At 46.2% G+C, this 13230-nt stretch overlaps 1 protein-coding gene across 3 annotated transcripts in view; it reads left to right on the forward strand.

Moving 5' to 3' along the window:
• LOC147603449 (GDSL esterase/lipase WDL1-like) overlaps positions 1–13230 on the forward strand; it is a 42645-nt gene that overhangs the window by 23517 nt on the left and 5898 nt on the right. Inside the window, exon 6 of one of the 3 annotated variants that reach the window (XM_086796671.1) lies at positions 4895–5057. The exons of the other annotated variants lie outside the window; for them this stretch is intronic. Within the exon in view, the coding sequence (XP_086652797.1) occupies positions 4895–5042 (148 nt within the window). The 3' untranslated portion in view covers positions 5043–5057. Of the gene's footprint in view, positions 1–4894; positions 5058–13230 lie in introns of those variants that run through there. 3 annotated transcript variants of the gene reach the window in all.

Raw genomic sequence — 13230 nt, forward strand, 5'->3', positions numbered from 1 at the left:
CAACAACAAAACCCCCCCCCCCCCCCAAAAAAAAAAAAACAACAAAAAACGAAACTTGAAATTTGAGGTTTTGAGGTTTTTTAGAGAAAGGAGGAGAGGAGTTGCAAAGTGATGAGGAGGATATAAAAGAAAATTTTAAAAAAACCAACCAAAAAAAAAAAAAAAACCGAAACCTAAAATTTGGGCGAAACCTAACCAGGCAGAAGTTTCACAGGTTTCGTAGAAATGTTTTGCCATGAAACATTTCAGAGGTTTCGTTTGGACGAAACACGTTTTTTTGTGACTATGATGAGGCATCATCTGAGGGAATGCCAAACACGGAGAAAAGCCGAACGAGGTGGTTGATAGCTGATAGCTGATAGCAGTGAAAATCCATTTGATAGAAGGCCTCCAAAACAGCCATAATGGCTAAGTATAAACTCAGCTCCATAGAGGGAAGCGAGAATCAAAGAATTATAAAGGGAAACGATGCTCTTCTCCCCCGGCTGGCCACTCTGGGAGGAGAAGGTTATATCTCATATAAAGAAGGGGGCGGGGGGGGGCAACCACACAGTCGGGCTGCTATTTTTTTAATAATAGGACCTTATTCTCAGGAAAAGAAAATGGCTAAAAGCTTATACATAAAGCAAGGGCCAAAAATAGCCAGGTAACTTTGATTTCACAGAACAACTTCGTCGCTCCCTTTTGATCAACACCCATGTCTCCCAAGATCCTTCTCAACTAGACTGCTTCACATGAAACAAAGCATGCTGTCTTGCACTCAGTCTCTGTCTTTGTAGAAGAAGGTGCCACTATAGCCTTCTTCTTGCTGATCCAGGATGAAATTCCATACCCAATAAGAAAACAATAACTAGAAACATACTTTCTACTATCACAATCCCCTGCCCAATATACTCAATTTGTAAGTGATGTCATACTCTATGGTACCTTTGATGCACTTTAACACCCACACCCTTACTTTCCAATGATTCTCTCGGGACTAATTTGAGAACCTGCTAAAGATACCAATTGCAAAGTTGATATCACATTGTGTATTGCACACAAAGATCAAACTCCCCACTAACTTCTTGTACTCCTTCATCCACAAGCGGAGAAGCATCTTCCATAGAAAAGCTTCACGTCAACCTATGGGAGAAACTGTTGACTTGCACTCAGCCATGCCAAATGCCTTCAAAATTTCTCCTGCATACTTTTGCTGAGAAATGAAGATTCCATCTAACTCTTGCCAAACCTCAATCCCCAAATAGAAATGCAAAAGCCCAAGGTTTGCCATTTCAAGCTCTGAACTCAACATCTCTTGTGTCTACTCGATCTTCTCTTCATGGTTTCCTATCATAATGAGGTCATCTACATATAGAACAATGATCATGTATCTACCCTACTCAGAGAAAATATACAAATTTGCATCCGACGGGATGTTGGAAAGACCAATACTTACAAAGCAAGCATCTGTCTATTGGTACCATGCCTAAGGGGCCTATTTTAGTCGGTACAATGCTTTCTAGAGTCTGCACACCAGGTATCTCAAACCTGGGTGGCTATGCTACATAATCTCCTCCTTGAGATGGCCATTCAAAAATGCCGACTTCACACCATTTGCAATACCAGGCGCGTTGTGAGGCGGGTGTGGGGAAGCCTCCTGAGGTCTAGATGTACATGCTCAGCACCCTCAAAGAAGGCAAAATACAAACATGGAAGGGGTGTTTTCCTCCACCATTGGGCGCTCTCGAAGGGAAACTTCCTCATGCAAAGGGGGTGGGGGGTGGGTGAAAGAGCCAAACCGGTGGCCTATAATGCCAAGTAATCTCGCCGGCCCGATTAGTGAGAAAGGGATCTGTGCGTTGCAGGAAAGTCCCTCACCATGTACACATGTGATCCGACCCACCCTCCAGCTTCCCCCATTGACTGTGGAGGATGTCAGTCCAAATTGAGCAATGGACTCAGCTAGAGGAGTGAGAGTGTCATGTGCACTCCAGCTTCCCCCATTGTCTGTGGAGGATGTCAGCCCAAATTGAGCAATGGACTCAGCTAGAGGGGTGAGAGTGTCACAGTGTGTATCTACCATGTGCTACACGCACACAAGACTAGCTTCGAGGTTTGGGGAAGCTTGGAGCTAGGCAGGCAGATTGGCGAGCTGAGTTAGGGATAGACTAATGGGTGGGCACCCAAGTATGGACGGGCGAGCGCCCAAGTGTGGACGCCCGATGACCAGCCAAGAGTCTATAAAAGAGTGGCCAAGGTTAGTCATTAGTCATATAGAGTCTCGCGTGACTTTGTGAGAGCTCTATGGTCAGGAGCCTGGATCTAGTGCAGACGTGCACCTGCTCTATGCTGCCAAGGCCGGCAGCAGTCTCGAGGCCCGCAAGGGTAGCTTCGTGGCGGTATGGGACGTCACGAGGTAGAGATTGGTCGGTACGTCCATCTAGTTAGCTCAGCTCGTGGCTCGGTGGGGACAGCCAAGTCTTGTGGGCTTGCCCGTGGCTGTCGTGGTTGGGAGGTGAGTCATGCCTGCACCCCCTTCTTGTTTGTTTGTTTGTTTTGCAGGTTTTGAGTCTTGTACTAGGAGCGTTCTACGAGGAGATCCGGTGGGGATTTGACAGTGGTATCAGAGCATGCCTCGTGAACGAGCAAGTCGGTAGGTAGAGAAGATGAGGTCGAAGAAAAGGTATAAGCTCGAGAAGCTTGCTGTTTTTTCTATGCATACTACTGTTTTTTCAGATTAGTATGTTGCTTTTTCATCGTAGGAGCCCGTGGTGATGGAGATGGTGGTCTAGTAGGGTTAGTTTGCTTAGCAAGAAGAAGGGCTGTGTTTGTGCAACTGTTTGATCAGTTTGAAGAGAGAGAGAGAAAAAAGCATGTCGGCTATTTTTGTAAGAGAGAGAGAGAGAGAGAGAGAGAGAGGGGGGGTCGCCGGCTGTGTTGTTTAGCTCTTGTATGCGCAGCCAGGGCGGATACTCTTATATAGTCGCTGGCAGGCTGTTAAGCATGATCCGGCGCACGTGTACAGGCGCTGGTGCGCAGGCTGGCATAGGCGCACCTATGATGTGCAGGCGGCCAAGTATACGCACGGGTACACAAGGCACACAATCGTGTGCAAGACAAGTGCGTAGGCGGGAGCGCCAGCCAGGCGGACGCAGGCGTACATGGGCAGTCGATAGGTTCTCTTCGTGCCAGACACGCTGAAGGCGGCACACGTGGGCAGTCGACGTGGGGTACGTAGGCAGGCAGGCAGGCGACGCTCCATGCATGTGTATAGTGCATGTTGCAGCTGGGCTCATACACGTGAGCAAACATGCAGCGCACGGTGGCAGGAAGGCGGCGATGGATTTAGCGAAAAGCAACGTAGCAAGGAGTTTTTTTTTTTCTCTTGCTTTCGTTTTTTTTCCTAAACCTTAGTAAAAGGTTTAAAAAATCTACTTAATGCTTAAAGGTGTTTTTTTAAAGACAATAGAATATATATATATATATATATATATATATATATATATATATATATATATATATATATATAAACACAAAAGCAAAAGCTCAAGATTGCTTTTGGGGAAGCCTATATATTCTCCTTAAGCAGGCTTCTTGCCACACATCTCTTAAGTTTTCAAGCTCTCAATCTCTAAAGTTCTCTAGCACTTTTCTTATGCAAGATCGAATTTTCTCTCCCCTTGCCCTCTTCAAGATGTCGACCCAAGAATCCGAGTTGGAGCCCCTTATTGAACGTGAAGGCCTGCCGGCTACGGAAGATACCGATGCCGATCTTTTCGACGATTATGTGTCAAAATCAGATTTCTAAGAGTTTAAAGTTGCTCTCGAAGCTTCTTCTTTGGAACGTCAAGCACAAATCGCCGCGTAGATGCAGACTTTGCAGAACTCCATCTCTTTGTTGACCACTACCCTATCTACTCTTTCGGGTATGGATACCTTGGCCTCTGCTTTAGGTCCCAACATTACTCCGGAATAGTTCGGGGGGAGCAAAAGCAGCGTACCAAGGAGATAGTGGACACTTGGCTACATAAGTGGCAAGTCCATTTTCAGCTCCATCCATATGACGATGGGAAAAAGGATCCAGCTAGCAGTAGGTTTCCTCTCAGGCAAAGCTTTGCTTTGGTGGAAGGAACTCAACCCTAAGCCAACGACTTGGACACAATTCGAAGACGTCTTCAAGAAAGAATTCCTCAAGAAAGAGGATGATTATGATGTTGTTGCCCGGTTTACAGCTTTGACCATGACCTCGCAGCACCTCACTTATGAGGTCTATCTCCAGAAATTTAGGGACTTACAGATGAAAGCTACGAAGATGGATCCCACAACTCTTTTGGGGTTCTTCGTAGCCGGTTCACCCGACTCATACCGTTTACAGGTTAAAAATAACAAATGCAAAACTTTGGACGAGGCCATTGATTCCGCTCGTATCTATGATGATACAATGGTCTCTTCCAAGTCTAAACACATTACCGACCAGGGGAACAAGCACAAAAGAAAGTTCTCCGCGCCAATGGCTAACTTGACTGAAGGAAAGTCTTCGGACTAATCTTCGAAGAATTCAAGTTCGACACCAGCGAAGAAGAAACGTCTCCTTAAAGCTTTGAAGCTCAAGAAGGAGGGACGTTGTTTCATCTGCGAAGAAAAAAGACACATGCGTAACGAGTGCCCGAAGCAAAAGGGTGCAAAGACCAACGCAGGACCCAAGCCAAAGGCAGCTAACCAGTTGTCTTTGACAGGTACGTCAGTTACTGTACTTTCTCGCCCTAGTTCATGTTCTGATTGTTTGTTCAACTCTAAAATTTTTGGCTTGAATGATCTTCTCCGAGTTTATGGAGAAGTAAATGGCCATAGAGTCCACATTCTTCTAGACCCTGGCAGCTCACACAACTTTGTTAACTATAAACTTGTGCAGAAATTGGGTCTTGATACGACACCCAGCGATCATACCTATGAGGTACGCCTACCTGCGGGTCGGCAAGTATGGGATCGAAAGGTGGAGATGCTACCAATCCGGATTCAGGACTACAAAGATACTCTGGAATGGTATATTATGCACCTAGAACATGTAGACTTGTTATTAGGGATTAAGTGGATTAAGACTCTTTAAGTCCAGATAGATTGGTCTAGTCATATTTTTTCTTTTCAACATAGGAACCAGGCTTAGTTCCGTACGTCGTACGACTGAAATCGTACGTACTTGCTGTACGGTACGGTACCGTACGGATTCGTACGATACCGTACGATTTTTTTTATTTTTTTTTATTTTTTTTTTATTTTTTGTCGTCGTCGTTGTTGTTGTTGTTGTTGTTGCTGCTGTTGCGTGGAGCAATTTCAGTCTTCTAGAGAGCCATTCATCGCCATTTGCAGCCTATAGGGAGCTGTTTGTCAGCGTGTGCACTTGCCATTGCCATATTAGGCAAGCGATCATATTGCCTGATGAGGAGGACGAGGCAATCTTCATGGAGCTCTATAGTGAGCTTGTGGCAGCAGATACTCGCAGCACCAGGAGTCAGCATGGACGGGGGCCCGAGCAGTTGGAGTTCATAAGCCTCCGCCTTCGCACATATGTAAGGCGGGGATCCTCGAGCTCCAATCCCCGCCTTCATGATGATATTCCATTGCCCCCTCATGATGATACCCCACTGCCTAGAGAGCCCTTGTTTGATGATGATGGCAACCTACTTAGCGAGAATGATCCCCAGAGTGTCTCGTCCACCTTCGAAGAGTCCTCTTCAGAGAACTCTCTTGATGGACACTCTAGTAGTGATCATGTTGATGATCATGCAGATGTTGGTGATGATGTAGACTTTTGATATGTTATAGCTCTCTAGGCATTGGGCATCTATCTCCTTCTAGCCCATCGATGATGTATTATAGTATGTAATATCATGTATGTACGCATGTTGGCGGTCGCCCATGCCATGAGTTTTTGGCCTATCCTTTTGTAGCAATTTTGTACTCTAATGGCATGATGACATTATGTTCATGGTTCTACTATTTTGTAACTTCTTGTCTACAATTTTTAAGTTTAGGAAGTATTTTTAAAAAAAAAACGTACTAATATCGTACCGTACCTCAAAATTTTAAGGTACCAATTAGTACCGTATTTTATCGTACTGTACCTTTCGTACTAACTAACCATGATAGGAACACCCAGTATAGTATCTTAGGTGATTGTATACATCCCTCTCAGGGATCTCTTGTAAATACAGTTGATTTTAAAAATATAATGGATTCTTCTTTGTATACTGCTTTCCATTATGTATTGATTCCACTTTCTTCATTTCTCATACCTTCTATGGATGTCAATGAATTAAGTGTATTTGAAAGCAAAGAATTACAGAAGATACTTGATTTATTTCAAGATGTATTTCCTAAGGAACCGCCATCGGGCTTACCACTTGAAAGGGCAGTAGATCATCGTATTGACCTGATCCCTGGTGCTCATCCTGTTAGTATTCCACCTTACAGGATGAGCCAAGCTGAGGAAGATGAGTTGGCTAAACAACTCGAAGATTATTTGAGGATGGGAGAGATCCGTCCAAGTAAATCACCTTGGGGTGCACCTGTGTTGCTTAGGAGAAAGAAGGACAACACCTGGAGAATGTCTATAGATTACAAGAGATTGAACAAGTTGACAATTAAGAACCGATATTCTCTCCCTAGATCAGATGACCTGATTGACCGGTTAGCAGGAGCGAAATATTTCACGAAGATAGATTTACGTACTGGCTATCATCAGATACGTATTCATGAAAGGCATGTCGAACGAACCGTCTTTCGGACTAGGTTTTGCCATTACGAGTTTCTCATATTACCTTTTGGGTTAACCAATGCTCCAGCCACTTTCTAGCAAATGATGAACGATCTTTTTGGTGAACATTTGGGGAAATTTGTGGTTGTGTTCCTGTATGATATTTTGATATATAGTCGTACTCTTGAGGATCACCTTAGACACCTTACGATTGTCTTATCTATTTTAAGATAGTCTAATCGACTATATGCTAAATTAAGTAAATGTGAGTTTTTCATGACAGACATCATTTACTTGGGACACAAGATCACTAGAGATGGATTGAGCATTGACTATGACCGAGTTCAGAAGGTTCTGGACTGGCCTATACCGCGAACAGTGAAACAACTTCGTTCTTTTCTCGATTTTGTTGTCTTTCTTCAGAAATCTATGCGGGAGTACTCTGAGCTCTCACACTACCGATGACCGACTTGTTGAAAGGTCGTGGACGTAAGTCAAATCAACCTATCACTTGGAATAACGATCTGGATATGCCTTCAGACTTTTGAAAGATAACGTCAAGGAAGCACCTATCTTAGCATTACTCGATCCTAGTCGGCCTTATGTTCTTGAAACTGATGCCAGTGACTATGCCATCGGGGCTACTCTATTTCAAGATGGTAGACCTGTTGCTTTTGAAAGTAAAAAGCTAGACGACACTCAATCTCGTTGGCCAACCCTTGAGAAGGAGCTTTATGCTGTGATTCACGCTCTCAAGGTTTGGAGACATTATTTATATGGCTCCAAGTTTGTGGTATTGACTGATCATCAGTCAGTCAATCAAGTATGTGTGTGATGCGGATGATTTGAGAGGAAGGAAAGCTCGTTGGGCTGAGTTAATGCAAGATTTTGATTTTGAGATTCGTTATCGAAAAGGGTCCATGAATAGTGTTGCAAATGCGCTTAGTCGAATTAGAGAGGTGAATACTTTGTCGTTCACCGAGATTTCTATTGACTTATTTCAGTCATTGAGAGGGCTTTGCAGGACTGATAGTTATTTCGTAATGACAAAATTTGTGTACCACAGATCTCGGACATTCGGTCCAAGATTCTTAAAGAGTGTCACGACACCCCTTCTGTTGGACACCCTGGGGTACACAGGATATTATCGTTAGTGAAACACACTTTCTATTGGCCAAAGATGGAAGGATATGTAGAAGATTATGTTCTCAAGTGTCAAGTTTGTCAAGCAAATAAAGCTGAACGCTTTAGACAGGCTGGGTTGTTGCATCCTTTGCAAATCCCAGGTAATAAATGGATAAGTATTTCCATGGATTTTATTACCGGATTGCCAAGAACACATCAAGGCTACGATTCTATTTGGGTTGTGGTAGATCGCTTGACAAAAATGGCTAGATTTTTACTGACCCGGAAGACCATTACAGCTACGCAATTAGCACGACAGTTTATCGAGCAATTGTTTAGACTGTACGGGTTACCGCAGGACATAGTCAGTGGTAGGGACTCTTTTACGAGTGATTTTTGGTTTTTGAGAAGTTGAAAACAACTTTGAATTTGAGTTTCTCAGATTATCCTCAATCTAATGGCCAGACTGAAAGAGTGAATCAGATTTTGGAGGATATGCTTCGAGCATATGTATCCAAAAGACAGAGTTCATGGGAGGATTATCTTCCTATGTTAGAATTTGCATATAACAGTACTAAGCATACGAGTACAGGTTTTAGTCCTTTCATGCTTATGTATGGGTTTCAACCTAGATCACCTGTTACAGTGGGATTCTCAGGACTTCAGCATGATGCAACACGTAATTTTTTGCAAGATATGCAAGAAATGTTACAAGTTGCGAAGGAATCTATTAGAAGTGCTCAAGACGGAGACAGATTTTATTCTAATAGACATCGTTCACCCAGAGAGTTCTCTGAAGGAACGAACCATTTCGTATTACACGATGGATTGGTTTAGTCGCATATGAATTGGATTTGCGTGCTCATGTGAAAGTTCATCCTGTATTTCATGTCAGTAGACTTAAGGAACTACTGGGTGGTGGAACAGACCAGTTAGTTACTCCTCAAGAAATCATAGATGTCGAGGACATGACATTTGTTCCACACGAACCTGAAAAGATTCTTGGATTTCGTGAAAGAAGATTGCGTAATACGCTTATCACGAAATACAAGATCAAGTTCAAGGATCGTGTTGAGGAGGACGCTACATGGGAGACATTGACTACTCTTCAGAGAGATTACCCTGGCTTTTTAGTGAGCTCAAGAGTGAGCTCTTAGAGGAAGGGGAGTATGTCATGTGCACAGTGTGTATCTACCGTGTGCTACACGCACACAAGACTAGATTCGAGGTTTGGGGAAGCTTGGAGCTAGGCAGAAAGATTGGCGAGCTGAGTTAGGGGTAGACTAACGGGCGGACACCCAAGTATGGACGGACGGGCGCCCAAGTGTGGACGCCCGATGACCGGCCAAGAGTCTATAAAAGGGTGGCCAAGGTTAGTCATTAGTCATATAGAGTCTCGCGTGACTTTGTGAGAGCTCTATGGTCAGGAGCTTGGATCTAGTGCGCAGACGTGCACCTGCTCTATGCAGCCGAGGCTGGCAGTAGTCTCGAGGCCCGCAAGGGTAGCTTCATGGCAGTATGGGACGTCACGAGGTAGAGATTGGTCGGTACGTCCATCCAGTTAGCTCAGCTCGTGGCTTGTTGGGGACAGCCAAGTCTTGTGGGCTTGCCCACGGCTGTCGTGGTTGGGAGGTGAGTCATGCCTGCACCCCCTTCTTGTTTGTTTGTTTGTTGTAGGTTTTGAGTCTTGTACCAGGAGCATTCTACGAGGAGATCCGGTGGGGATTTGACAGAGAGTACCCTCGATGGGCTCGCTACAATGGGCCGCCAAATATGCCATGCAATAGCAGCCTGATCATCTCCCATCTCGGGCTGGTGCTGCTCGGAGACTAGGGCTTTGAAGAATTGTCGGGAGTGGGAACTGTATCGCAGGAGGTTCCTTGTTGTGTACATATGTGATCCGAGGACCGACCCACCCTTCAGCTTCCCCCATTGATCGTGGAAGGTATGAATGATGTCGGTCCAAATTGAGTAGATGGATTCAGCTGGAGGTGTGAGGGTACCCTCGATGGCATCACTACAATGGGCCCGCCAAATATGCCATGCAGCCTGATCATTTCCCATTTCAGGCTGGTGCTGCTCGGAGACTAGGGCTTTGAAGAATTGTCGAGAGTGTGAACTGTATCAATCCTGCAGTGAGAGTCGAAGGGCCTGCACACCTGCTTCCTCCTTGTAGAAAAGAGTTGGGCCAACCTCTCACCTACTGCCCCCCAAGCAATAGTACATGGCGTGGACCGCACACCAATGTGTGAAGGCAAAGGATCCTCTACCAAACATGTTGCTGTGCTCTGGGACAGTCCCAGAGGAAGTACCATTGTGTGACTCCATGGGGTGGGCTGCATCGCATGCACTGTGCCCGACCGTTCTCCAATGATCAACCAAGTGCCGATAGTGATGGCGCGGTGGCCTAACTGCCAAAGGATTTCTAGGCCGATAGCTGTCCCACAGCTGCCTCCAAAAATCTCTGAGGAAGCAGGGAGAGATGCTATGGGATGCCCAGTGGTCTACTACTACCAGGGTACCATCAATCCCATAAATTTGGGACCCGCGACCCATCCTCACCGAATAATAAAAAAGGGTGTGGTTGGGCTCTCCAGGATGAAGCAGTCCTGCCACTCCCACTCACCTGGACTAAGTTAGAGGTCGGCTCCATAGTCACATGGGTCGGGGGACGGGAATGGGGACGGGGAAGGGTTTGGGGATGGGGAACGCCTGGAGGCAGGGAACGGGGACAGGGGGGTGGGACGGGGATGGGACGTGTCTGTGGGCATTCACCTCTTCCTACCAAGACCAACCTGAACCCTTGTCCCCAACACGGACTGCTGGTGCTCGCGAGGAAGAGGCCATGGAAGGTTGATGGCAGCTTAGATGGAGCTTTGGCATGCTCAAGCCTCAAGAACTTGTGCACTGTGCACACTCCAGAGGAGAGATGGAAGAGAGCAAGTGTGCACAACAAAGATGGAGGAGATCAAAGATCACTCAGCAAACTTCGCACATAAGCCTTTAGATAGGCTTTTTTTAAAACATTAAAACTTAAAACTTAAAACCTAAGAGGCAAAGCCTTCGAAAAATTTCTTCACGTCCCCAAACACACCCCCGTCCCACAAATTTAAGACGTCCCCTGATAGGGGACGGCCGTCCCCTTGTGAGGGACGGCATATGGGACGTCCCCCCTGCAGAGGGACGCATCCCCGTGTGAAAGGGAGGCTGGGATGGCTTTCCCCCATCCCTGAGACCCGGGACGGGCGTCCCCTGTTACTATGGTTGGCTCTTCGAGAGCCATAGGCACTAGGAAGTATCACGGGCCACCTTGGTCGGAGGAGGGTCTATCTGCTATACTGATGATCATGAAAACCAAGAATTTGCACCCGATGACAAGGGTATTAGTCTGATCGCGGGCCAATGAGGTGATAGCTCAAGGGGTGAAGGTGTTTGCCTAGGACCAAGAGGTCCTAGGTTCAAAACCCTCCTTGGTGCTTCCTCGGTGGCATCGCCTAGGGGTAGATAAAAGAATTGGTAACTATGGAGGATCTTGGGCCAAAGGCTAGTTGAAAAAACATAAATAAATAAAATCATCTGATCCCCGCATTGGATCCCTGCGAGGCATCTGACTTATGTCTCTAGGGGGAGCCTCTTGAAGTTGGCCCACTCTCCCCCAACTGAGTGGGACCAGTGCCGAGGGGCCCCCATGCAAAATGTGAGAGTGAGTGCTGAGGGAGTGACCATTAGGCACCCTGAAGAGGGGGTTCCAAATCAAGGGCTGTTGAAGTCTCCTTGTCCAAGGTCGGGGGTAGCTTGAGGTGGTGCCAAGCTTTGATCAAACTGGCAGCAAAGTAGTCCTAGGAGCTGAGGCCGTGAGTTCGGGTCTTTGTGAAGATCCACCACACACGGGAGGTCCACGGTGGTCTACTTGGCGTGCGTGCCAAGATCCGATCAATGATTGCCCAAGAGGGCTCTGCTCTGAGTAGCTGGATCAATGATGCCCAACCCACCTTGATGATGGGGCTAAATAATAACCCTCCAAGCCATCTTGGCCCTTGCAGGACAACCGTTTGCCCCTGCTCAAAGAAAGTTATCAGCCTCTCCACACCTATCCAAGGCATGCCCGGGAGAACGCCCAACAAGAGGTAATGTACCACATGGTGGCCATGAGGTGCCAAGGATCTTGTCCTCTCATGGTGAGAATCAACTCATCCCAGGTGGAGTACTCAACCCCCGAAAGAGTGTCCAACCCTCCTCCCTGTATGTCCGTAAGGAGATCCTCTAGCATGTTGAAGTACCCTCCTCCCTGTGTGTCCATAAGAAGGTCCTCTAGCATGTTGAAGTACTCTCCCATGCAGAAAAGATTTGCCTTGTTGGAGTGTGAGGGAAGAAAACGAGGCCCACCTGTGTCACAAATCCCTATATTCTAGGGACATGCGGATGCGTGTCAGGCCTAGAAACATGCGGAAGCATGTATGTATTATACCTGGGCATGTGTATGGATCATATGAGTGGATGCATATGAGTCCAAGGACATGGCAGGACATTTGTGGACTTTCGGGCGGTGCCCGTGTGGATTCCGGCCATGCACACATGGTGTGTTATGATGGCAGGCGGAATATTTTCAAGTACAAGAATGATGATAGGTGGTTCTCCAAGTTTACATGTGCACAATGCATAAATGATGCATGCCATAACTTTATTTTACTTTGTGTGACATTGTCTTGCTGCCTGGACAATGCTTGTTATTTTGGCTTGTGAAGTCCGAGGGACCGGGGACGCCCGGGCACCTTGTGGACGCGTGTGTGCACACCTGTTTGGGCCTAAAACTGTGGGCTTATGGGTTTTGCAGGTGGTAAGTGCGTCCACACTCAATTTACAGCTTATTTCATTTACTACTAAAGTTTATTGGTTTGCAGGTCCACACTCATTAATAAGTGGCCGGACAACTTATAATGCGTTCGCATTTGGTTGGACCAAAATTAATGAAGTCCGGACAGCTTATGGCCATTTCCCATTTGGTTGGACCTAAACTTATACAAACAGGACAAATGGAGCACTATGGGCTAGACACCTACCTGGACACCTTATGGGGACACTTGTCAGCCTGTTTGTGAACCCACCAAGCCCCTTAGGTGGCACTGAAGAAAGGCGCCTCCTTCAAGAGGCCATTTAGGCTGTTTTATTCATAACTCAACACATTGGAGAGCTGGTTGAAGCTTTTGGAGTTGCTACAGGGCTGGTTGCTTGCTTCCCGGACTCACACAAGCTTGGATAATGATCCCCACACTCTTCTAAAGGGCTGGTTGGTAAATTTCAGACCTGTATTTTCTGGTTATTGCGAGTTTTGGGCTGGTTACAGGTGTCCAAAGTCAACTTGGACAGTA

The sequence above is a fragment of the Cibotium barometz genome, chromosome 64 (genome assembly GCF_041138505.1).
Source record: "Cibotium barometz isolate CiBa-2024 chromosome 64, ASM4113850v1, whole genome shotgun sequence".
Lineage (NCBI taxonomy): Eukaryota > Viridiplantae > Streptophyta > Polypodiopsida > Cyatheales > Cibotiaceae > Cibotium > Cibotium barometz.